Source organism: Ptychodera flava, chromosome 19 (genome assembly GCF_041260155.1).
Source record: "Ptychodera flava strain L36383 chromosome 19, AS_Pfla_20210202, whole genome shotgun sequence".
NCBI lineage: Eukaryota > Metazoa > Hemichordata > Enteropneusta > Ptychoderidae > Ptychodera > Ptychodera flava.
Window position 1 is genome coordinate 33831388 of NC_091946.1, and position 26546 is coordinate 33857933.

Sequence of the window (26546 nt, forward strand, 5' to 3'; positions counted from 1 at the left end):
TCTATCGATCCATCCATCTATATAAAAGTAAAAGAGCGTAATAAGTAACAAAGCAATACTATATTCGCATGCTGGCAGAGCTGGCAAGATTTGTACTTACACAGTGTCTGTGATAGTTACATTTTGAACATTTTTATCTTATTATTATTAAATGTGTTTTTCTACACACCGCAGCACAACGTATAAACAGATAATTTTAATGAAACATTTTTAGATCGTTGGTGAGTTAACAACATATATTAACGACTGTGCCAAGTATCTTCTCAGTACCTGAGATTTCAGGGTGAGTATTCCAGTGCTATGTCATCATATCATCAGAGAAGCCGTGCAGTTTTGGCAATTCCATGATGCAGTGCGTGCAAGGGTATATACAAAGCGTACGTTACTCAGAGAACTATACAGGGTATACGCAGGGTACTAGTATGTTACCAATAGAACAGTATGGAAGGTGAAACACTGACCTATATTTTCGTCGTTGATGGATGCAAAATACGCAAGGCATTTTTGGTATTGTAAATTTATGTCATTCTTGTATAACAATCAGTTGCACAACACAAAATCAGTATACTTTTGTTGATACAGCCACAGCAATGCATTGTGGGATAACCGGGAAAAGGTCTATAGCAGGCAAAGGGAAGTTTTCGCCATGCACTGCTTTCACAAAGTTTTGCTGTTTTTCTTGCATATTCTGGTCATTTTCTACAAACGTGCACATAACATCTCTGATGGATAGGGGAAACTAAAAAAGTTTCGCCCAGAGAAACGAAAGCGATAGACACCATGGCACTATTGTTTTGCATCGTGAGGATGGTCATAGTTGTCGTTGTGTATTTTAACATTTTCCGACAGCTTGGATTTCCAATAATTGTCACATTTGTGGTATAGTCTTCAACAGACAAAACATACTTGACCGTCTGCAATGATGGGGGAAAAGGTATGTTCTGTCACAGGCCGCCAATCAGGCATTATTTGTGATGATTTTTCCTATTACTATCAAAAAAGAATTATGAATATTAGTAAATTATTAATATGAATGTTACAGAATATTAAAATCTTCCTACGATCCTTTCGGATTTAGATACTTAATAGTTGGCTTATACAAGTCCAAAATTATTATACTCTCGTGCAACTTGCGCGGGTAGTTTTCCCTCCGGTTTTAAGGTCAAAGAACTTTTGCGACAGCGAGTGTGTAAATCGCCCATTGCTGCTCGCTACATCTGTCCAGTCTGGGACCTTGATAGCACGATATGTCCGAAAGAGAGAAAACGAACGCCTTCCAAGAAATCAGTTTTTGGATCCCATTTCTATAAATGCCTATCAAGTATGCCAGGTATAGTAAGCCCGCTGTACAAGACCCTGTGTAGCTGTTTATTTATGAAGGGACGTTGTATCGGCGCTCAGACCCGTTGACCTGATGAGGCAACAGAGGCAACCAGAGTGCATGTGTGCCTTCCGTACGCGTAACGCTCTACACAGATCCGATTACGTCTCGTGTTTTTTTCTCGGCAGCAGTAACTGGCTGGCCGTCACATGTCCGTGTGTCACCGCGTTCACCTAACGCTCTACATATGCTTACCACTAATGCGACAGTCTACTGAAGATTATTCCTTCAATTTTGATTTTATATGCCATTGACTTGAACCAAGTCTAGATTAAGATGTGCCGACCCGCACAGTCGCATTGACTAACGAATTTTGCTCTGATACCAAGATGCTTCGCAGAACCCTGCTGAATGAAATTGTTAACGATTGTGTAGTAAATAGCAGTGTTTGTGTAAGAGATATGTGCACTGCAAAAATGATTGAGAAGCGGATATGTTCAAGCACCCCCACCCCTGAGATACTTCTATTGAATTATTTATCAGATTCTGCAATTTTGACATCCCCTATTTCATCTCATCTCATGAACTTAAGATAAATGTTCATGTTTCCCTGTTTTTGTCGGCACAGTCTTTAACCCACAATGACATTTCGCAAGTGGTTGCCTCGCCTGAAACATGCGGCAAGTTTACTACAAAGTTTCACATTCCCAAAAATGCACATTTGGTAAAATGTTTTACAGAATTGGATCGGAGACCATGACAACACAAGATGCCGGGGAACAAGATTTGATTTATTTGATCATTTTCCCAGCCTTTTCTGTTTTATATTTTCGGACAATTAAATAATTAAAGATCACCGTGGAAGGGATTGAGAGATCATTTTGAAATCCCCAACTGTATATCAAAAACAAAATAACTGTAAAAAACATGAAGAGCTTATCATGTCTCTGCCATTGGAGGGGCTCAGTTAGCTCGTGGCTAGAAGGTTTAGATTTAGATGGGCGAGAATCTTGAATCTCAAGGTAAATACATCATGTTGTAGCTGAGGGACAACGTTGAAATAGGGTCATTTATAGAAATAAGTCTTGCTTATTTTCACTTGGGTTATCCGTTTCAAACTCTGGCCCGAAACCGCAACATGATATATTCACAGCCACAGAAAATCATACCTTACTTTCATTCATTCATTCTGCATCAGTTTTGTGAAAACATACCAAGCAATAAATAATGTTTATTCAAATATTTATTTCAAGGCACCCTTAAAAATTCAAGTAGATGCCAACTTTTTTTACACTTTATTTGTACACTTGCTATTCTGGATACACTAATATATTTCTGGTACGGTATCAATGATTATTGATATCTACTTATTTTTGCCTGCAGTCAGTTGTATTCATTTACGAATGTATCCGTAGTCTTTGAAATTTTATTATAGCAAACAACACTCTTTGCTACACCGTTTTCTAGTTCTTGAAGGTGTCATAATTTGTTTGAGAGAGTGGAGGTACCATAGCTAAAGAAAGGCGACTTTTGCGTTGAAGAATGAATTATGCAGAGGATGATATGAGTCATTATAGGAATGACCCAAGTGTTGAATTTATGACCTTAAATGACACAGAATGTTGAAAAGTATAACTGTACAGAAGTGTTGAAAAGTATAACTTACAGAAGTGTTGAAAAGTATAACTGTACAGAAGTGTTTAAAATTATAACTGTCAACAAACGACAGTCCAAAGGTCTATCCTGGATAGCTTCGTGGAAATGTGTAAGTCGGAACTTTCACTCATTCAATATTTGCTTCATCATCGTTATTTTTTTGTGAGTTATATTTATAAGTATGAAGCTTATAGGCCTAATACTTGATCAGTTGAAACTGATCAATTCTTTAAAACCTAATTTATGACAATAACTTTCTGTAATATATATTTTTTGATGTGTCCTGTCATAAAAACTGATAGTAACAAAATCTACATGTATACTCAGTAGGTAATCCAAGCTACCAATTTTCCAAACCCATTTTGAAACTTTCACCCATTTTATATGTTTTGTCTTAAATTCTACATGAAACTCACCATATTTTGTGAGATATAAGCTTATGAATTAAAAAGTGAAACTGTGTATTGCTTTTCTTAATTGTACTGATACATAAAAAATTCAGCTGAAAATAGAGACAATAGCCAATGAATGGATTTTATCGAGCTTGATAGCCTACCATTTATAAGTGTTCCTGTAGTGTTCCTCTTGCTTCTAATTGAGATTAAAGTGTCAGTAAAGTTTTGTGTCTCAACTGTCTTGGGAACATTTTTGAATAGAAAACATGCAATTACCATCATCCATGTCATCGTTCAATCGTTTGGCAACAACGGATGCAAAGTATCGGCGTGGGCCTCACACAGTCTTCGATCGACTATCTAGCCAGGAGAAATGCCGCGCTGCGAGCACCTCTAACAACTTTGGTGGCCGACCATTCTCAGGACTAATTTCATAGATAACGAAAGATGTCCATCAAACGTTATCAGGTCCCGAAGGATCGATATCAGCGCTCTTCACACATGCATACTAGAAACACGTACATCCGACGGCACACGCGTACTGTAAGCTTACATGACCCGTCAACAACTGCCTTTGTGAAAAATGCAAAGATTACGGAATAATCGAAAGTGAGTAATAACACATTTTGTATCACAATTTTATAACTCCAGCAGTCGTTTGAAAGCCGACTTAGAGAAGGGAAATACGGTACGACGGCAGAACCACAGGCGTTATGTGGGCCGGGTGCTAGTAGTTTGTAAAAGTGTAGATTATGCTGTGAATTTATGCTACGTTATGACGTTCTGATATCAGAACGTCGGAACAGAGGTAGCAAAAACTCACAGCATAAACTACACTTTTACAAACTACTCGGTCCACGTCCCTCGACCGCGGTCCTTCGCTTGCTATAGTCCGTTAGCTCTGCATGGCAGGGCTGTGTGTTACCGGCGTTATACGGCCTCCCACCACAAACGTCTCAGTGCGCTGTACACAACTGTTAAAAAATACACAGGGCTCGAAATTAGCGGTAGTCCCGCGTCCACAGACTACCAACTTTTCCCTGGGGCTACCAAAGTCCATGAAATGGTAGCCCCAGGGACTACCAAAGCCTCGGAAAAGAAATTCAGTCAGTACTTGCGTGCCATGTCCGGTTTTTTACTTTTGGACGAGCTAAATGCAGTCAAACCCAGCTGGACACAGTAAGGCCAGACTATGACTTTGTTTTGCAAATTACAAAGACGACCTCGCGATGGAGCTTTGCAACAAAATTCAATATCTCAACTGATGTACTTGGATGACAGGCACAGAAAATGATGGCCAATGAAAACGCATTTTCATTGCATTTCGATCAAAATGTATCAATCACAAACTCCCCCCTACTACAGAAAGCCCATGGTCTGTTTTTAGCCCTGCTGAGAAGGTGGTGGTCATTGCCATGGCGACTATCAAAATTGGCAAGCAACTCTAAGAATGAAAACGGGTTGTCAATACAATGATAGGTCACCATACTTTTGAGTGTCACTGTCGTTAATTATACCAGTTTCCTTTGGGTAATAAAGGTGTGTAAGTATTCACATCAAATGATAACAAATTCACTTCATTGGTAGAATCTTGGAAATAGCTTTTTCTTCTCTGGTGAATGAAAAATCCCTAAACTAAAATATGCATGGGCTACCAGCCATTGTCACTGGACTACCAACTTCAGAAAATGGTAGCCCAAGTGGACATCCAGGGAAAAAAGTTAATTTCGAGCCCTGATACAAGAAGACAGCTTAAAACTTGAAAAACTACAATTACGAGTAAAATTTAATAAAAAGGTGGGTCTTTAAAATACGTCTAAAAGACGCAATATTTCTGGCGCAACGAATTTCCGAAGGCAGTGCATTCCACAGCAAAGGAGCACATACCGAAAAAGCTCTCTGACCGTAGGACTTTAATAATATTGAAATAGCATGCACTTGGAGGAGTCACACGCAATTTCTCAGAAGATCGTAGATCTCTTGTCGGTACATACAGGTCAATTAAATCAGTCAGATACAGAGGTGCATCATATCTGACAATCTTAAAAGTAGTTAGAAAAATTTTGAAATGTATACGAGCTTTCACAGGTAGCCAGTGTAAATCAATTAAAACGGGAGTGATGTGGTCATATTTGCGTGTACCTGTGACTAGACGGGCTGCCGCATTCTGAACAGACTGCAGATGATTTAGTTGGTTATTTGAAATGCCATAGAACAGACTGTTATCATAGTCGAGTCTGGGGGTAACGAATGCATGGATGAGTTTCTCTGTAGAGGGTTTGTCCAGTAGTTTACGAATTTTACCTATTCTTGACAGAGAGAAATATGCGTTCCTACATAGCTGACTGATATGGTCACACATAAAGCCATCCCTGTTGAGAATAACACCAAGATTCCGAACGAAAGGAGAGGGAGTGATGTTACGTTCACCAATCCTGAGGCTATTCAGTTCTGCTGCATCGTTTTTTAAGCGTGATGAAAAATGAACAACTTCAGTCTTGTCATCGTTCAGCACCAGCATGTTACTTCTCATCCATCCGCGAATATCATCAATACATGTTTCAACGTATATATAAATAAATAAATAAATAAATATATATATATATATATATATATATATATATATATATATATATATATATATATATATATATATATTATATATATGCTGTGTATACATGAGTTTATTTATTTGTTTGTGTTTGTTGTTATTTATTCAACGTTCTATGATGTTGTTTGTTTGTTTGTTATCTATTTATTTCTGTTCGTCTTTGTGTCTATTGATTTGATTGTTTGTTGTTTGTTTGTTTATTGATTTGTTTGTTTACAGATTTGTTTATTTGTTTGTATGCTTGTTTATATATTTATTTATTTATTGTTTTCTGGGTTATTTGTTTGTTCGCGTGTTTGTATGCTTGTTTGTTTGTTTTCCCGCCCCCCTGTGGTGCTAGTGGCCTCTATTGAACGTCCTCGGGCAAAGGGTCACTGCCACAGTACATTTTTTCAAATACAAAAATAGGTAAATCTGTTTATTTATTTATGCTTGATTATTCGATCAAAGTGGTTACAAACGGATATGCGTGTAATAAATTGGATTTTGGAATTTCACCTAAATGTTGATTTACGTGGTAGCCTATGATGAAAATGTAAATATTTTTTTTCGCAATTAAAAAATTGGTAAATCTGCGTATTTATGTACTCTTGATTATTCATATTACATGTAATGTACTTAATTATATTAGCGTGGTTACAATTGGATGTGTGTGCAAGAAATTGGATTTTGGAATTGTTGATTATACTATATGTAGAAACTTTTGCCGTAGAATGAACATGGGTAATGCCATAATGGTCTATTTAAAAAATTTCGAACGAAACGAAGATTTGAAAGAATCAAAATCTTCACAAAACTGTCTCCCAACCAAATACAACCTAGACTAGCACAGTATGGCAAGGCTGGTATCCCGGGATGGTATGTTACAAGCAGAGCCAAGACCCGGCTAGACCATGGCTCTGCATGGCAGGGCTGTGTGTTACCGGCGTTATACGGCCTCCCACTACATTTGGTATAACACCGGTAACACACAGCTAGCAGAGCTAGCCAGACCAAAGACCCTCTAGGGTCTTAGCATGGCTAGACTTACTTTTACTTTGTAAAGTTCACCAACTTCTATCTCCTTATCATCGCAAACCCCCTCTTTTGCAGTAATGGAGGTTCCCCGTTTTTACATCTAAGGCACTCTTCCCAATTACAAAAGCCCTTTTACTGGCATGCTTGTTCTTCGTACAGCTGATTATTTTTCACCTAGAGCTGGCATGAATTGCGATTGTATAAATTGATGGTGATCCCGCACCTCGTGACCCCGAAAGCCCCGACGCGCCGCCCTTATTGGCAGTGCGCTAACGTCACGTGTTCGCCTTTTCGCTTAGATAAATACTCCCAGAATGCATCACACTTTGAAAAGAGCTGGAGAACAGAAGGCCGCCATTTTTACGAGTTTTTCGTACTTGAAGAGCGTTGCTGATCTTTGAAACATTCTTACGAACACTATACTTTACAGGTACTCAATCGGTAAGAGGTTGCTTAGTTAAGTGATTTTGACCTTTGAGAGAGATTTTTCTTTTTCACTGAATTCAGAGAGAGGCTTTGGAAGCCATTTTCCCGAGCCATCCGACCAGCAGCGTGCACGGCAGCGTTGTGCCAACATGCACGCGTCATGTTTTCAGTTGGTGACGCCTTTTCAATAAGCTTCTAGAAATTTGCCATGCAAAGTTTAGATTCATCACAAACTGTAATTATTGAAATCTAGGAATCGCATTTAATCTTTTATGTTATATTGATTGAGATTAGCTCTATGGAAGCGTTTATGTTCGATATTAAAATGATCTGTACGAGAATGTGTCGAACTTTCCTCCAATTTTCCAAGCTGAATGGCCTACGCGTGACCTCTGGCATAAATTACAATGTATTACTGTTTTCAAAAGGAAACAGTTGGATCGGAAATCTAAGCTACCATGATTGAAAGTTCGCGTGTAGTTTGAATGTCAAATTTACCAGAATTCGTACCCGATATTCACACGAAAAGAAAGTTTGTAAACTCGACACATATAAGTAAAAAATTGGAAAAGAAAGGTTACCTACATTCTACAACAACGTTGTCGATTAACACTTCCTCTAACAATAGACCCGAGCCAAACAACGCAGAACAAATATCGGCAGATCGTCTATGTAGCCGACACGAACTGTGTGATGACGGCTATCAAATTCTATGAAAAATAGTAAAGAATGAGCTACAAAATCACAATCAGTGTTAAGTTGCAGGTAGAATAAGTCTGTGACTTTCAAATCGCTGTTGTTTAATGGAATTGTTACATGGAGGTAGAATAGTCGGTGTTTCTGGTGTTTTTGTCAAGAGTATGGCAAAATTCGATGAGCTCAGGTCATAGACCTTGGCGCCAGGGTCTATGCTTACATGCATATTTTTACCTGCTTGTCCCCACAGGCGTACGGAATGTTTCCTAGATCGTCGTCGGATGGGAAGTGACTGACACTGTACTGTGAGGCCGAAGGCCGAACCTCGGTACTGTATAAGAATACAAGGTATGTCACGGAAAAATCGACCGGTGGCCCAAAACAAACAAAATAAAGCATCTACCTCAAAAAAATTACATCGACCGGTCGGAAATACCTTCAAACTTTCAAATCTTTACTCTGGTTACAGAATTCTTTCAAATCTGCCAGTTATGGGCGATAATTGACTGTCCGGCGAATACTCGCACTTGCATTGCCACTCCGCCATTTTGAATAGCTGTTTTACTCCCAAAAGCCTTTGCAAGTGGACGAGTGACCCCGTGACCCCACAACCGCTAAATTCAACCGTCAACCGTTAGGTAAATTTCATACTGTCAGTGAATACAACTTCAGCTATCTGGCAACAAGGCAATCAACGCAAACCATTGCCTCGGCAGCGTGATGTTCAAATCCCGCCATCTGACATTTGTAAACAAACTCTTTACGGGGTCACTCGTCCACTTGCAAAGGCTTTTGGGAGTAAAACAGCTATTCAAAATGGCGGAGTGGCAATGCAAGTGCGAGTATTCGCCGGACAGTCAATTATCGCCCATAACTGGCAGATTTGAAAGAATTCTGTAACCAGAGTAAAGATTTGAAAGTTTGAAGGTATTTCCGACCGGTCGATGTAATTTTTTTGAGGTAGATGCTTTATTTTGTTTGTTTCGGGCCACCGGTCGATTTTTCCGTGACATACCTTGTATTCTTATACAGTACCGAGGTTCGGCCTTCGGCCTCACAGTACAGTGTCAGTCACTTCCCATCCGACGACGATCTAGGAAACATTCCGTACGCCTGTGCTTGTCCCTGCTAATGCTAAGATGTTTTTGACAATTTTTAAGTGAAACCCCAAATGCAGCCTCAGCTGCCTCAATACCCATGATCTGTAAACAGCGTACAGCATGCCTGAATACTGGATTTATAAGATTTTTTGATTTTTTTTTTTAGATTTAAGTGGTAAAAAGCTACTGCAAGATGTCGGATGACGGTAGCAGATTGTATGTCGGTGGTTTGAGCTACAGCACAGATAATGTGACGTTGGAAATGGAGATGGCAAAGTATGGATCGGTCATAGAAGGTTAGCTTAAATGTTACTATTTTAAATCACTCTTCTTTTTGATGTTATCAAATAAATATGCAGGCTATAGTCTCCAATGCAAGTTTGCTGTAATTTAGTAGCATTAATTAATGATTTTGTTAACTGTTCAATCTTGTCAAGAGAAAAAACCTGCCTTTGCTAAGATTTCCAGTCCGCTTTGTTTTCCATGTACCAGGACTTTTGGAATAAAGTACTTTTCATTACATCAGATTGAAAGTACAAAAAGGACATTATGCATTGATCAGTATACATTACACATAGCTTCATGAATGTTTCACAGGTAAGACTACTGCACCAAGAAGCCTTCAAGTGTATTGTGATACATTGTGGATCTTCCTTAGAACATTTAACATTTGCACTTTCATTTATCTTGCAGGTATTGGTGTCTATGTAAATGAGTTACATACAGCCAATAATCAAATCCTTCAGAATAAGTCAGAACACAATGCTCTGTTTGCAATTATCGCTCTGCATTGAGTGTGAAATATCTGTGACACTCTCCAGAGTGTGTATAAATGGATGCTACACAGGCGTTCAAGGACTGTTCAACAGCAAAAATCAGCACTATTTGTTATACTAACTGAGTTAAAAATTTACTTTATTCAAGCCTCTATGCCAACAGAGTTTCGATTTTAAGTTAAGTGATATTGTAGCAAGATGTTGATTGATCTGAGCAGTGGCTTTTTTTACTGTATTTGCACAAACCGGACATGTTAACATTTTACTTCCATTCGTTGTATTTCAAAGCGACGGTTCGTAAAGATAAATTCACTGGCAAGTCTCGTGGCTTTGGGTTTGTCACCTTTGACAATCCGGATGACGCAAGTGCTGCTATAGACGGGATGAACGGCAAGGTTGGTGTCTAAATTACTGATTGTGTAATCCTTGTACAGAAAGAGTAACATTTAGACGATTGTTTTAGCAATGATCAGCATTGAAAGTTCATGTTGAAGCTAAATACAGTTGACATGCAACATCAAAAGGCCTGCTCTGGAATAAAAGAGGTGTACACAACTAGTTATACATGAGTCTTTGGAATATATTATAATAAAAAAGGCAAAATGGCGTACATATTGCAGTTAAATATGAGTCAATATTCTTGTAATTTGGCACATTTTGTAAATATTTCTTGAGTAAGGCCTCTTGAAGCAGAATTTGAAGTTTATGAAGGTTGATACAGTGTATTATTTTCACATGCCATATGAGATGAATCATGTCTAGACAGTAGAGAAAATACAGGCTGTTCTCTTGGCCGTTTTGTGCACCATTGGCTCAGTAGAATATGCTTCATTGTATGTGTATACTAGTGTATCTGGCCGAACTTAACGCAAGCTTTTTCAGGAGACACATGTACTGTAACATTGCCCTTCAATGATAGATGGTCCTATTCTGAGAAGTAATGTGAACATCACCTTTTCAAGACACTGGAATATCGGTGATATAAAATCAAGAACTAATTAGATTGACATGGTGCTTTACATATCAACAAAGTTTGAGATCAAATACAAAAATCAAGTGTTTCCGACAAGGACAATCTGCTCATTGAAGGCCAATTTTAGTCAGAAGACAAATAGGTTTGAACAAGAAGAACTTTTTGTTGTTGTCTTGTCGTACAAGCAAGTTCTGAACCACAGTCTGTCCCATGGGTCTTTCCACCTTCAATAAAATTTATGTATTTTATTGTAATTTCAACAGGGTAAATCGTAATTGCTTTCCTAAACTCTCACAAGCCCAGGAGTACTCTTGTATTCAAACACAAACAACTTCAGGCGTTGAGTCGCTTGCAATACAGACCTTTCGTCTCTTGTATTTTCTGTGGCTGATCATTGGAATCATAATTTTAATACCCTTGTACTAAATGTGGAAAAGTGTTGCAGTGGAACACTGTGAAGTTGGTACTACAGTTGGCTTGTAAGTACATGGGAAAATATTAGCTTATGGAAAAATCAAGAATGTGGTAAATATTTGATACAGAGTTGTAATGACTTGAAGTTTCATGAAGGATTGAAAATTGTTGATTTTTCTCATATTTTACCCCAGGAGATGTAAGTGGCAGATGCCATGATGTTTCGCCTTCCAGTTCCAGTTGTTCTCATAAAAACAAAAAAAAATTAGCTGCATTTTGAATAAGATGACAGTCTACAAGATTATTTTAAAGATAAGTCTTTTGTACAACAATTGAATACAAAAGGAAGTGACGGCATTTCAATCAGTAAAACCATTGACGTAATTTTTTTCAGAAACTTCAATTCATTTCAGCTCTGTGTATCTTTTTTGTTCTTTTTTTGAGGGGAGTCCCCTGAAACACTGATAGACTCAGAGTGGCATGTGATTTCACAGATCAACATATTTTTCAGCTCATATCAAAATGCTGTATTATTCTTGTACTGTCATGTAGAAACGCTCATGTTTGATCGTAATTTACAAACGATTGTTCTTCTCTCCTTGAATAGGATGTATGAAATTTATTTATGCAGTGTTCTCCCAAGTGATTGAGACGATAATATCAGACTGGATTTTCTGAAATATGCAAATGTCCCCAGCCGTCATTTATTTCATGTGTAAAACTTGCCAACACTTCTCGGGGTAATGTGAAGTCTGAAAGATTCATGTAATTCTTTTGTGATCCTAACCTAATGAAAACATCTTCAAAGTCCATGTCATTTCCATCCATGTCATATACAGATACGGATTCGAAAAGAATTAAATTTGTGCTGTTGGTAAAATTGACAAAACAGAAATATGCTATCTGTGTGAAAAACAATTGTTGAAAGTCTTACCAGGAGAATACTGCATAGGATTCATACTTTCAGACTGCTTGTCTGGATCCATGGTTTCCCAAAGAGAATGTTCCCAAAATATGCTAACTTCATGTTTTCTCATTTTGTGACCCAGATGCTTGACGGACGGCCGATCACAGTAGGCTATGCCAGAAAGGAATCAAGAGATGGTGGTGGACAATATGGTGGTGGTGGTGGTGGTGGTGGAAGGTAAACTTTTAATCTTTCAACACACTGATATAGTTCAAAGAATACAGGGTTGTATTGATCGGATTCGAACTTGCAACATACAGCACCCAGTCACCTTGCGAAGACATCACAATCAAAACCACTCTGCCAAATCGCCATCCTTAAAAAAGAATGGTGCAATTGTGGAGCTAAGTTGTCACTGTTTTTCTGACTGCTACCCCTCCACACGCTGTAGAGTTGATGAAACACTGCACTCACATACTTGCTATCACACATCGCACACAAACTTTATCATAGCAAAAACATGAATTATCTAATACACGTATTGAAGCTCCTGGATTCAATTGTTTGTAAAAACATCGGAAAGGAGAGAAATTCTTTCAGGTAACCATTAGAAACCAATGGTTATTTATTCATCTTAGCCATACATACTCTGCGATGTTTGGTTACTTTTTGCAGTATTCTTGACCTGCACTCATACAAAGACTGATATTTTCATTGTCAGGACAAAGATGTAAATCTGAGACGTTGCTTTGCCATCAACATTTGCAAGTTCGGCATTCAACTGTTACATCTGTGTTTGCCCAATAACTTTTCTCACTGTCATAGAGACTCTACACATACTTGATGAATTACTCCAAAGCATTTCTAAAATGCTGAAAGACCTCACAATTATACACATACTTAGGTGTCCAGTGTTCAGTCATTTTGGATCAAATGGACTTCGGATACTGAACTGAGTGACGTAACTGAACTGATTAACGTTATTTGGCTCACAGGCGTGGTCTCTTTATCGGATAATAATTGTTCAAGTTTGGAATGGGTTTGTCCCGTGACATTGCAGATATCCAGATAACATGTGTACTTCTGTATGGGGCATGCTCATAATACAGAAACACTGTATTTTGTTTTAGATGTACAAAAAATTTCTGTTTCATAATTCATTAAACTTGAAGGCGATCAGACGGAGACCCTTACAAGCTGTACATTGGTGGTCTTCATGAAGAAACAGATGAAGATATTCTGGAGAAAGAAGCAAGCAAATATGGAAAAGTTGAAGATGGTGAGAATTTTATGTCTTGTTCTAGTACACTTTACTTGCTTACAGGGACAAAGTCAGCCATTTTTCATGAATTTTGTTTGGTGCAAGATACTACTTATTTTGTTTGACATGTTGAAAGATACTGAATAAATGGATGACCATGCATATATTCGACCCCGGTTTTAGACAAATTAAATGAAACCATGGCGAAAATGAATTAATGGTCATGACCATTAATTCATTTTCGCGATGGTTTCATGTATTGTGTCTAAAAGTGGGGTCGAATATATGCATGGTCAGCCATTCATTCAGTATCTTTCAACATGTCAAACAATATAGGTAGTATCTCGTATCAAACAAAATTCATGAAAAATGGCCACCTTTGTCCCTTTAAATCAAATTGAGGAGCAGCGGACGTGAATTTACTTGAAATTTCATTGAGAGAGTGGTTTAGGTTTCCAGCCTACTCTCTCACAGTATTCTGAAACTCACTTCAGCAGTACATATTTCTTACACAATTTTTAGATAAGCTAAGCACAGATATGTATGTATTTTCAAAATGTTGTCAACTCAATCATGAATAAGAACTCATGTCGACAGAATGTCATTTGTCTGGAGAAAATCTTATCATGTTTGGTTCAATCTTAACCCTTTGAGTGCCAAAGTCAATTTTTGTCACTTTTATAAAATATAACCAAGACACTATTTTTTCAGGTCCAAACATTTTTTCAGATTTTTCCCAAAATTTTGACCCAAAACTAGAGTCTGTGTAAAGTGCTATCCATTTGGTCCAAAATTTTCAAAAGAATCACAGAAAAATTCATAAAACTTGGTAAAAATGTTGCACTAAAATTTTGGTCGGAAAGATTACAGCACTCAAAGGGTTAATCCGTTTTCAAACCAAGCAGCACGTGTAACGTGACTGTATGAATTTTATGAACATCAATATGAGATTTTGTGCCATTGTGTGAATTAGCCACTGCGCTATCAGAAATTCCTGGGGAGAACACTAGCATTCCTTCATAACATTGTTACTTTTTACAGACATAGGATGCTGGTAACTCTGCAACTCTGCATTTTATCTTTATGTGCTCTTCTATTCCTTCTTGTTTTCCAAGTTTTGATATTAAGGTGTCCTGACCAAATCTGATCAAAATTTTCCCTATTTAGTTTTCCTTATCAAAGACAGAGTGTCGCAGCAGTCACGTGGGTTTGCATTTGTGAAATATGAAAGCTCAGAGGATGCCTCTATGGCCAAAGAAGCTTTGGATGGAAAGGTGAGAAGTGATTATATTCACATTCGCTTTGATTTGGTTTCAACTTCTAAGTTATCCAGAATTTATATACTTTCCTGACTTTCAGCTAAACAAAAATATATGCATGCTCTGCCAACCTTGAGAAAAGTGTGAAATCTTGGAACAAAAAAATTGTTTTTTCTCAAAATATGACAAGCCATGCCCTTATGTTATGGTCCATTTCAGCTTTGATAACAGAAGGGTGGCCAATTTACATAATCCTTTATAATTTGAATATTCTTTCGTAGTGAAAATATATTTTTCTATAATATATGAATAGATAGAATAAAAAAACGTGGTGATGCTCCCCTAATCCCTACAGAATGCACTTTTATCTCTCTGCTAATTGTGTTGCATTGATTCATCATGTACTAGACAGTGATAATTCATTCTGTAATAAATTGTTTCTGTACTTTGCGTAAACTTATTATTTCAACACCAGGATTTCGATGGTGGTACGTTAATTGTACAACATGCCAGAAAATCACGTCCAGGAGGTGGCGGCAGAGGTGATTACGGCGGTGGCGACCGTTATGGAGGCAGAGACAACAGACGGGATGGGGGATATGGCGGCAGAAGTTATCGGGGGTGGCGGCGGAGGCGGCTATGGTGGAGGTTTTGGTGGCGGAAGCAGTTACGGCAGAGGCAGTGGCGGTTATGGGGGCGGAAGGTCAGGTGGCTACGGCGGTGGTGGCTCCAGAAGTTACGACAGAGACAGCCGAAGCTCTTATAGGTAAGACATCAGCCTGAAGGAATTGTGAATTCAGAGGAGAGAGAGAACTAGGCTTGAAAGAAACACTTTACCATTGCATCAGCTTGTTATTTCAAGGAAAACTAATGTTTTTTGCCCATAGCCTAGTATCATGTAATACACAGTGACAAGTAATGCCCTTTATGACAGCAGAAATAAACAAAGCTTGTTCAGGGACCGCTAGGAGTGATGTTTTGGCTATAATTACATGGGTTCTCAAAAATTTGAATCATTTGAAGTTTTCCTATGAAGTTGAAGTGCTTTAGAACAGGATCACAGTTGCCCATATGGCCCACATAGTCTGTTTACGGCAAACTGGCAACGCTGAATGATGTAACATTTAACTTGCAATGACTAGTGTTTTTGTGTGCACATCTGTGATATAGTCGCTTTAATTGGTTGCAAGGGATTCACACCTATTTTCTTTATTTATTCCTCAGGTATTAGACTGCTAGATAAGAAGATCACGGAAAATCAAATCCCATGTCTGTGTGGTACATCTTTTCAACAGTCCGTGCACTATCATGTACAAGAATTAGCTTTCTAGATTTTGGTAACATTTGTTAAAGAACGAAAAAAAATACAGTATAAGAAGTGTTGTTGTTACGAATAAATGAATACAACTTGAAGATCAGTGTCTATCATGAGAACAGGTCTGTTCAAATGTGTGTACAATAATTATATTTGTCTGTTTGCATTTCAAGTATTTTATCTTTATAGTGGTGTTATTTGAGTTGATGTGGTTTTGCCTACACAAGAATATCACTAACTGTGTACCTCGATTTCTCATGTCCGACATTTATTTTGTAGTGTCTCTTATACCAAGAAGCATGCATAAACTGCATTTCCCACTGTGACATTCTTGTCTTTTTGTTACGATGGGCATGTCTCATCAGTTTTAATTTCTAAGGCCAAAAAAAAGATAGTTTTGCTTCTCATCCTGGGTCTTATGTTTATTCTGACATCTGACATGGTGATGGCGATAACTGAACTGCTGAGAACTGTACATTATGCCTGTGTGTATGTGATCCTACGAATATGAAATGTTACATTTTCTGCAATGTATAACATTCTTTTCCTAAGTACAATGTTCTAAGTGAACATGAAAAAAAATACGATTAGTGTAGATCAGTAGGCGCAAGGATGAGAAGCAAAAGTTTTTTCACTCTTTGGCTTAAGTTTTGTCGCACTGTGTAATTGCGATGTGAACAAAGGACTTGTTTTTTTGTAACCCGGAACCCCCATGTACCATTGTAGCACTCAGTGTGCTAAGCTATCCAAGCAGCCACCGCATACAGTAGATTCATGTTGGTTTTGCCCACATTGGCTGTCGTAATAAATGTCATATCAATAGCAGCAATTGTAATTTTGATGCGAAGGATTATTAAAAATGTACACATTTCTGCAAGTTATCCAGAATCTTTTTCTGACATTTTTCCAATCAGAAAGAGAGTACATTTGTTTCAAGTGACTTTTATGACACAGTTCAAATGACAAGAAAAGTACACCTGTTTTACAATCATGCAAGAGTCTTTTATCCTCTAGACAGATTATGTGCGAAGTTGAAAAAGATTTTGTGAAATATTTATCATGAAAATATTTTTGAGGTTGTCCCAAAAAACAGCAAAGCTGCAAAGAAAATCAAATTTGTCTATTGCTGTATTAACTTAGGCAGTTCATGTTATTAATCTAAACAGGCCTCCCACGGTGTATTCATAAAGACTTATCTTCTTTTTACAAAGCTCTGTTAAAATTGTCAATTATGACGAACGTCCTCATGGGAATACATTGCCACTCACATACATTAACTCAAAAACTATACTAACTCTTATGTACTTTGCTTTGATATCCATACTTAGGTAAATCTGTAACAGTTACGACTGACAGAGAATGTCAGGGCATAATTGTTGTCTTTTTGTCATGAAAGCCAGGTGAACATCCAAGAAAATTATCAATTGTTGCATTCAGTGAAGTTGCCCTAAAGTTATGACGTTTGACCAGTGTCCCACCTCAGTGTACACATTGTACATATAATCCATCATGATCTACAATGTACTAAATTATGGAAGCCAGTACAAGGCACCAAGGTCCTATCAGTCTCTGATGGTCTGTGAATTCAAAAGTATACACCATGGCTTGTTTAAAAAGTTATGATTTCTTAACCGCTGTGAAAGTTTTGTTGAGTCTCATTCAAGTAAACTTATGAGGAAAATTCATAAGGTTCTTGCATATGGCGCAAGTGAGGATTTCTGGACATACAGCATTTTGTACTGTTCACTGTAAACCTTCACAGTTGTCAGGGGTAGGAGTACAGATAGAGTACATGACCATTAGAGAAACCCATTAATTTTGAATCCAAAATTGTATCCCATTAATCTTCACAGCCGTCCATACTGTTGGAATATGTTATAAAGAATGTCAGCTGCCAATGCAAAGACTAAAAAGAATATCCCGTATTTGTAAAATTTAGCAGAGTCCAGTGTATTGAAGAACATACTAGTAAAATTTGGAGCTGTTATTGATGTACTGGACATGTCAGAAATGACTTTAAAAGGTTGTGGTTTGTCCATCAAGGATATAAGGTTTATTTCAGCATACAAATGTTACCATTTTGTCAAGTCATGGGAAACCATTTTACTTTTCTCCCTCTTACATTGTTACAAGTATTGATCTGAGATCAAGAAAAATGAAAGATCACTTTGAATTTGGATGTTTATGAAAGATGAAGCTGGTAATTTGTGAAAAGCCAGCGACCCATTTGAATTATTATGTCGGACTTTAAAAACTTGAGAGTATGTCTGACATTATCTTGGTTTAGTAATGTAGTTTTCATAATTCTATCATTTATTATGTTACCATATTAAAATACACTGTATTACAAATTGAACCTTTTTGTGTCTCATTTCAACAGGATGTAAAAATTACATGTCATTTGAGTGCTGGATGAAATAGTGTCAAGTCTATTTTTCTCCTCACATAAACAAGAATGTGATGATGAAATAACAGACAGTGATTTCGCCAAGAACAAAATTGACAGTTTGTAAAGTAAACTGACAACATGCACAGACTCTAGCTTGTGATAGTTCAATTCTCTAAATCCAACATATGTATATCAGTAGTTCCCTGAATGTTTGTCAGCTTCATGAACACAGTATTTTAACAGTTTGTACAGTAGACTACAGCATGTGACAATTCTCTAAATCAATATAGTTTCCTCAATGTTTTTCAGCACCATGAATATGGGTAAAAGGTTTAGAAATACAGTTAACGTGTTTGCAGATATACATGCAATACTGAGAAAACTTGTCATGATTAACAGGTATATCTTCAATACAAGGAAGACTACTGGAGGACAGGATTTTCTAGTGCATTTGGGATACAGAGGTAGTCTGCCAATGGATAGATAAGGTTTACTTGTGGGTATATTTTTGTTACTGAGGACAACCTGTAATGGTCATTGGAATCTCTGCGACATGTGCTGTCCTAACACCCTTTGTGATTATGAACAAACGTGATGCTATTAATTAGTGATTGTTCAGATTCTTCAATGTGTTCAAACAAGTATTTTGAATTTTGTAGTGTCCCACACAGTATATTATACACAGGCTATGGAAACAAGCGGATTAGATTTCAGTTTGAAAATCAAATAGTCCAGATTCCTCTGTTACTGGGCACATGTACATGCTGTAGCTCGGTACCAAGGTTAATTGATATCGGTTGAATCTATTTCACTGTTTGAAATGGCGGTGCAGATTATGGTGACATTTTCAAGAGATCAAGTGGAACCAGGGTACTGTAAAACACAAGTGAGAGCTTGAAGGAGTCTCTTTCAGAGCATTTTGAGAAAATATGTAGAAAGAAACAAGTTACTTTTGTGAAGAACTAACAGAAATACTTGTAAGAAAAGAAGTTCGCTTGTGCATATGACCAGAGTTTACAGCATCTTTTCTGAGCAATTTGTAGTGTTTTCAAATGAAGTCGAAACCGTCTTTTTATGGTTGGCAGTCAGTTCCTCATAGCATTTGAACTGAGTAATTGAGGGTTCCTTTGTCTACAGGAGGCATTTTGGTGCATAACCTGCCGGGGGGGGGGGGGGCATAACGTTAATATGAGGACTACAGTTGCCAGTAGGTCAAGGCTGTTTTCACATCTGAATGTATAAACCATGTATCTATGCCAAACATTATCAGTCTCTGTTCTGCTGTTGAAACTTCAATTTTACACTTCAACATTTATCTTGAAGTTGTATTCCCCAGTTATGATTCAACATTTCACCATTTTAAAGTTCTATTTTACGATTTAATATTGTGCATTCTCATTTCACAGCTCTAAATTCCATTTTACTATTTAACTTTTGTCCTAAATTTGTTCTTATAATGTTAAATTTTGAAATAGAATTTAGAAAAGTGAAATGTTGAATTGTAAAATGGAATGTAGAACAGCAAAGTTCAAGACGTGTAAAATTATGAAAAAAACGTGAAGGTATAAGCAGAACAGAAAACAGTAATTTTAGCATAGCTGTGACATATCATATGAACAACCTTTGCAGGGGAACACCTTTGTTTACATTAACAACTGATAATATTATGTCCATGGTGTTTTGTACATTGATACCAATGACAATCAAATGAATGATATCCCAAGCTTGATTGTTAAATCAAAGTTGAGGCACAGACAAACTTTCTGATGTTCCAGAAGGGTTTTTTTCCTCCCTAAATATTTGCAAATTAGAGTGATTTCAGTTTGTTTTCCTCGAAAAGTAGTGTCAGGTGTGCCAGGAAGCTCACAACAGTGTGACCACAATACACTGAGTTGCTGACCTCTTGAACTTTATAATGCTGTAAAACCAAGTATTCAATGAATTCATTGTACGGGTACTTGAAATTTTGGAGTTTGTTTGATGGTATGTCAGTGACAGGAGGTCAGTCAGAGAACTCTTTTTGTCCCATATACAAATAAATACTATTGCAGCCAGTACACCCTCAAACATATGAATAACATTATTGTGAAAAACAATTTTGCCCAACTGTTGTCATGAATGTAGTCTCTGGTAGAATAATAAATTTTTCACCACAGCAACTAAACATGATCAGAGGCCTGGAATGGTAGGGTGCCAGGCCCATTGCACACCAATGGAGAGTACAAATACACCTTATAAAATGTCGAAGTATATGGCTCTCTGATGAATAAGCTCTGTCAAGTATTAGCGCAGACACATACACATGGCATATGTCCATATTACTGTGCTGCTTTAGTCAGCATCCATTATTTTGAATATTCCAACATGGCATTCTCAACAATGAGCCCTGTACTGAGGTCTCAATTTGTGTAGAACAGTACGCTTAATTCTCATTAGTAATTAAAAAAATAAATTGGTATTCCATGGTCAATATCCTTCTTTTTTAATGTCTTGTGATTACTTTTTACATAGTGTATTACATTAATGTATTACCTAATTGTGGAAAAACAGCTTTACCCAATCATAATCTCTATGAATGTACTAGCATGAAACAATACATATTACACCATGGCAACAAAATATGATTTGTATAAAAGCTCTGGAAAGTAGGATACCATGCCCTCACCACACAAAGAAAGAGTACAAAGCTGGGTACGTCTCTCTCATGAACTGGCTCTCACATCACATCTTATACATGACATACATCCATATGACTGCACTGTGTTGATTAGCACACCATTCCTTCCTTGGGTAACCTCATGTCTACATACAAAAGTGAAAATTGTAATTCTCGGGTAGTGATTGTGAATAATATTTAGATATTCCAAAATTACATTCTTTACATATGCAAAATTATTCAAGTAGTATTCATTCAACAGCATTTCATTTTTCTAATCTGCAAAAGGCACTGAATATTATGAGGCACCAAATACTTTGTTTTCAGCAGCCTTATGTTATGATGTCAACATTGCTGTCCCAGTTTTGACACAGAAAATATGTCTCAATTTTAGGTTTGAAGACTACGAGGGGTTGTGTAGCAAAAGTTGGTAGAAAGATTTGATTTGGTCTGTTTCAGTTTCTACCAAGTTATTGAGTATGATGATTCTGCAATTATTGAATTAACCATTATTTTCAATATTTCAACAATGCATTCCAGGCAATGACCTCTGTTCTGAGATCTCTGTAGTTGAACAATACCCATAGTTCTTATTTTAACTCAAAAAAATGGCGTCAATGACAGTGATGCTCCTGCACAGTTTATAGCACTAGTGAAAAAATGTGTGAAAATGGTTTATCACAATTTGAAGACATCTGACCAAGCTTGATTATCCCAAGACACTTGCATGCAAGATTCCGAAGCTGTCAAATGACTAATGTGACGAATATGACTTTTTGACTGAAAATCACACAAAAAAAATCATAAAATATTACAAAGCAGATTTTGTCTCCACTTGCACACATCTCAACAAGGTCATCCTAAGGAACCAATATTCAAAGCTGTTGGATGATAGCTTTGAAAAATATGATTTTTTGATCAAAATCACAAAAATAACCCTAAAAATACTACGATGCAGAATTCACCAGAATTTGCTCACATCTTAACTGTGTCTCCATAGGGACCATCATGTGCAATTTCAAAGCTGTTGGATGAGTAGTTTTGAAAAATATGACTTTTTTGACCAAAATTCACAAAAATAGCTGTAAGAATAAATTTTATAGCAATTTGAACAAACTGACACCAGGTCATCCCAAGTAGCATCTCACAGTCCCTCTATCCACTATAGAGGGACTGTGAGCATCTTTACCGAATTTCAAGGCTCATATACAAGAAGTTCTGAAGAAATTTGACCAAAATTGACAAACATATTCTTCTAAATGGAGGTTCTTGATGGGAAGTTATGAAGGGGGTGATTTTTTCACCAAAAATGACAAAAATATTCTTATAAAATGCTACATGTCCCCCATAAAATGATAAGGTTTGTGTCAAAGTACCTATGAACAAAATAGTCACCCTATCTGGCCAATGGTTCCAGAGTTACAGCATTTTTACTGATTTCGCCCTTTTTTTAAACCTACGAACACGTTCACTTGAACAAATTCCAATCTCCACCATTGGGAGCATCTAAAGACCAATTATAGGTGCTTAGGTTTTCAAGTTTTTGACGTGAACAGACATATGTACTTACAGTATTACAGACGATAGACAATTTTTCTAGCATATACAAATACCTCCTAAATTGCCATATGTACATATGGCATATTGGAGCTGAAAATAAATTGGTGTTCAACAAAGCGTTCTGGGACCGTGTTCTGTTGAAACACCATGAATATATTGCGCCCTATTTAGGCCTACACCTTGCAGTACCTCTATGCTGCAAGCAACCCGAAAAACTGTAACGTTGCATTGAATCCTGTATTTCGTGCTACAATTTCAGTCTTCAGGTTTTATATCAGAGAAATTGAAATTGAGATGTATAACTATAACCAAGGAGACTTTGCTTTGTCCAAAAACGTGTCAAACCCGATGTAACAGCACACGGAAAGGTATTCAAAATGTACGGTTGCCTCACCTGCGATAAAACTGATCACGTAAAGACGTATTTACTGTCAGGAGTCAAACGGACATGCGCTGCCCCCCCCCCCCCCCCCCACACACAAATCTGGCCGTTTTCATCACGGATGTTCAAAATGTAAATCAAAGTGATAAGAGCCTCTTAGATACAATAGCTGTAGGCTAACTTCTGATATACATCTAGCAGCAAGAACAATATCATAGAATTTTGTATGCGCTAAAAGTGTCCTCGTATGTGCATTCTTTGCGATATTTTCGTAGTAATCTCATATTATTTTCTTATTTATCTTCTGCGATACAAATATATATTTTCTCTCGAAATGTGAATTATAATCCAATGCACTTTGTAAAATGAGCAATTTTATTGTCTACAAATGAATTCTAGTAGAGACCATGAAGCTAACATTGAGCTAACAAAAGGTAGCTCCATGGTAGAACAAAGACTGCTTGCGAACGTTATCGATGGATATAGTATTGCAGTTGCCACAATAGACTTGGTACAAGTCTGTGAATAATTCTATATTTTGTGAATGTGATGCAGTAGATTTATCGTGATGTAGTGGAGTTTCCGCGAGATTGACAAATTTGTAAATAAAGTTATCTTTTGTGTGTGAACGCAATGTAGTAGAGGTACCTCGGTTTAGTGGAGTTATTGTGAGATTCCCCTAAGCCGATACAGACCACTGAGAAACATGGTCAATAAAAGAAATCTTTGAGGGTTTTTTCTTGTTTCTTTTTGAACAACATCCACAAACCAAAAATGAAAGGGCAGTGAACGCCAGCTTATATCCATGATTACCAGTATATCTAGATTTGATTTGATTTTATTGGTGCCAGGCAACCTTTGTTTATTCATGGAGCTACCAAAAGTCTTTTGGTATAGCTCCATGGTTTATTGAAACAAACCCCAGTGGAATTAACAGAGGGTAGGTCATTTGCGCCCAATTGACAGGTTCAAGGTGTGAAGGTTGAACACAAGATCATGCTAGTTGAATCACAGACAAAGAAAAAAACATCCTTTGTCTGTCTTCAAATATACATCGTGCCTTAATTGACATCTTGCTAAGTACAAGCGTTCTCACTTCTTAGTGTAAGTCTATTAGGTCTGTTTGCGTGTGACTTTGCGATCTAGGGGTTGAAAAATAATATTGATGCAGTCTATGGCGGGAAAATTTGAAACCCTCGAAAATTTTATCCAATTGTTACGTATTTGTTGCATCGTTTACTATCAATTCTGGAATGATTTATCTGAGCTGAATGCAAACACACGCATGCGCGTACGGATAGGCTCCCAAACGTCCTCCAAATACGCTAGTAGTAAGGAATATTTGACCTCCAGGACAAAATAAGAATTTTACACCCATTTTATCATTATCTACATGAAGCGAAGGAAAATTTAACCATCCATGTAACTAAAGTGTGACCCTGACCTATATACGAACTCACGCATGCGCAACAGGGGTTTGGCGCAGCCTGAACTAAGCGGGAAATTCCCTTCTGAGCATGTTTATACATGTACGGGAAATTCCGTGTGAGTCAACCGGGTCATCAAACTAGCCTATATAAAGGAGCCCCGTTGTCAGTCCGGCCGGCCGGTCGCGGAGTCTAGCTGATGTTGAACACGAAGTTCCTATCGGGGCGAACTTGTTCACCCGATAGATAAAATTTTAGTAATTTCCTCTGAACTTAAAATGTGACGGAAGACCATTACTTCAAATAATATGAGACGTTTCAGATGAATGGTACTGATATCTAAAGTGTTCACTCTTTTATCTTTACGTACAAATGTAGTTCCTAAGTCGTTCTCTATTCTATTCCCACCAACAAAACATTCAATACTCATTTCCCCTCCCCGATCTTTATCAATACTTATGATAATATCACAAGTTGTTCTGTTATCTGTTTTCATAGCATAATATCCAACCAAATCGTCAAATTCATCTCCAGTAGCTAACTTTACACATCTAATGAGAACTGTACCATGTTGAAGTATTTTCATATTATCAGTCATCTGTTGATTTACAGTCTGTAAAGTGAGAACAGCTGCCTCATCACCGACACTTTTAAGACCCAGTTTCTTTAACGTTGTGTCCCAAAATAATCTTACTGGAACTCCGCTAGCTGTATACGAGCAATAATTCTCACCCTCGTTTATCCACCTTCTTAGTGTATTATCTGCCTTCATTATTGTATTAAGAGGACTAATTTTAAGGTGAATCGGTATACCGAGAAGTGTAATGTATGGATTTGTAGGAGTAAGCCAACTACGAAAATCTAACAATTTATATTTGTTTACATTGCTATCAAAATAAATCACATTCGGAGTTCCTGGTGGTTCAGCAACACCTCCTGCAATTTCACTATCCAATATATCTAAGATGTTACGCGGCACATTATAAGGCATGAATTTCTGACTATCCCCATCCCATGTCAGAGCAAAAGGAGTAGGATCATTCGAAGCCTTTGTGGCGTCAATTACAGTTTCATCAATGTCTTTAAGTTCGGAAATTCTACAGCATGCTCGTGGGGTGGCGCCGCGGCATTGGCTAAAACGAAATATTTTTCGCGGTCCTTGTAACGAAGGACGTAATCCTTATTATGATTAGCAGCCATTTTAGTATTATTGTTAACTTTAACATCACTCAGATCTTCAAGCTCAAGATTTTGCATACGAATTGTACCTAGACCGAAGCCACTTGGATCAGACATACTCCGTAGGGACCTATATACAGTGAAAATTAAATAATACCTTGTAATATACAATACACAGTCATGGCTTCAGCTATAGGAATGACAGTTCTCGGTGCTGTATTAAATGCAACGGCATTCACAGGAGGAAATATTATCGGACAAAAGCTTTCTGGGAATGGTGACGCTCTTATTGAAGAAAAGGTCCGACATGATAAAGCATTAGAAAAATTTGAACATGATCGCAACGTCTGGTCAGAAAAAAGATTACTCCAGGCTGACTGGGAAAGAGAAAATCAAGCAAAGGACGCACATGCTGCGGCAGAATTAAGAGATACAGATGCAGAAATCCTGGAAGAAGCAGCGGCGCAAGCCAACTATGCATCAGGTCGTTCCGAAGGGCCAGTTCAATTCTCAGATTATTATCAACCCAGTCCTGAGCAAAAGAAATATGAAATGATATATATTGCTGGAGGATTGGTCGTGGGATGGTTTATCTTCCGATAGGGTTACACCGGTAGGCGGAACGCTTCGGGACTACAATAATTCAATACAAAAGCTAATTGGCCAGTTATTGAAATCGATCATGTTCCCATCCTGATCTGTTATCCAGATACGCATTGAATTCATGTAATCTCCCCCTTTTCTCAATGGCATAGAAATTGCTCCGTTTTTAAAATCGTAAGTAACCTTTTCACTTATTTCTCTCGTATCCCGGATGGGAAGTATT

General features: G+C 37.5%; 1 protein-coding gene across 2 annotated transcripts; it reads left to right on the top strand.

Annotated features, from left to right (window-relative positions):
• Positions 1-7299: 7299 nt before the first annotated feature.
• LOC139119344 (uncharacterized) lies at positions 7300-18483 on the top strand. 2 transcript variants are annotated; one of them, XM_070683112.1, is made up of 8 exons: positions 7300-7430; positions 9389-9518; positions 10287-10393; positions 12435-12529; positions 13465-13571; positions 14721-14827; positions 15288-15578; positions 16037-18483. In XM_070683112.1, the coding sequence occupies exons 2-7, from the start codon at positions 9416-9418 to the stop codon at positions 15576-15578; spliced, it is 810 nt and encodes a 269-aa protein (XP_070539213.1). In that variant the 5' UTR covers positions 7300-7430; positions 9389-9415; the 3' UTR covers positions 16037-18483. The 2 variants fall into 2 exon arrangements, with proteins under 2 accessions (XP_070539213.1, XP_070539212.1); XM_070683111.1 differs by having other exon boundaries at positions 7302-7441.
• Positions 18484-26546: the final 8063 nt, after the last annotated feature.

What these genes read in the sequence shown, in the direction of transcription:
- LOC139119344 (XM_070683112.1), top strand. Translation starts at nt 9,416, where the DNA reads ATGTCGGATGACGGTAGCAGATTGTATGTCGGTGGTTTGAGCTACAGC. An exon ending in GGTGGTGGTGGTGGTGGAAG is followed by an intron (nt 12,530 to 13,464) that starts GTAAACTTTTAA and finishes TTAAACTTGAAG; the next exon opens with GCGATCAGACGGAGACCCTT. An exon ending in AAGAAGCTTTGGATGGAAAG is followed by an intron (nt 14,828 to 15,287) that starts GTGAGAAGTGAT and finishes TTTCAACACCAG; the next exon opens with GATTTCGATGGTGGTACGTT.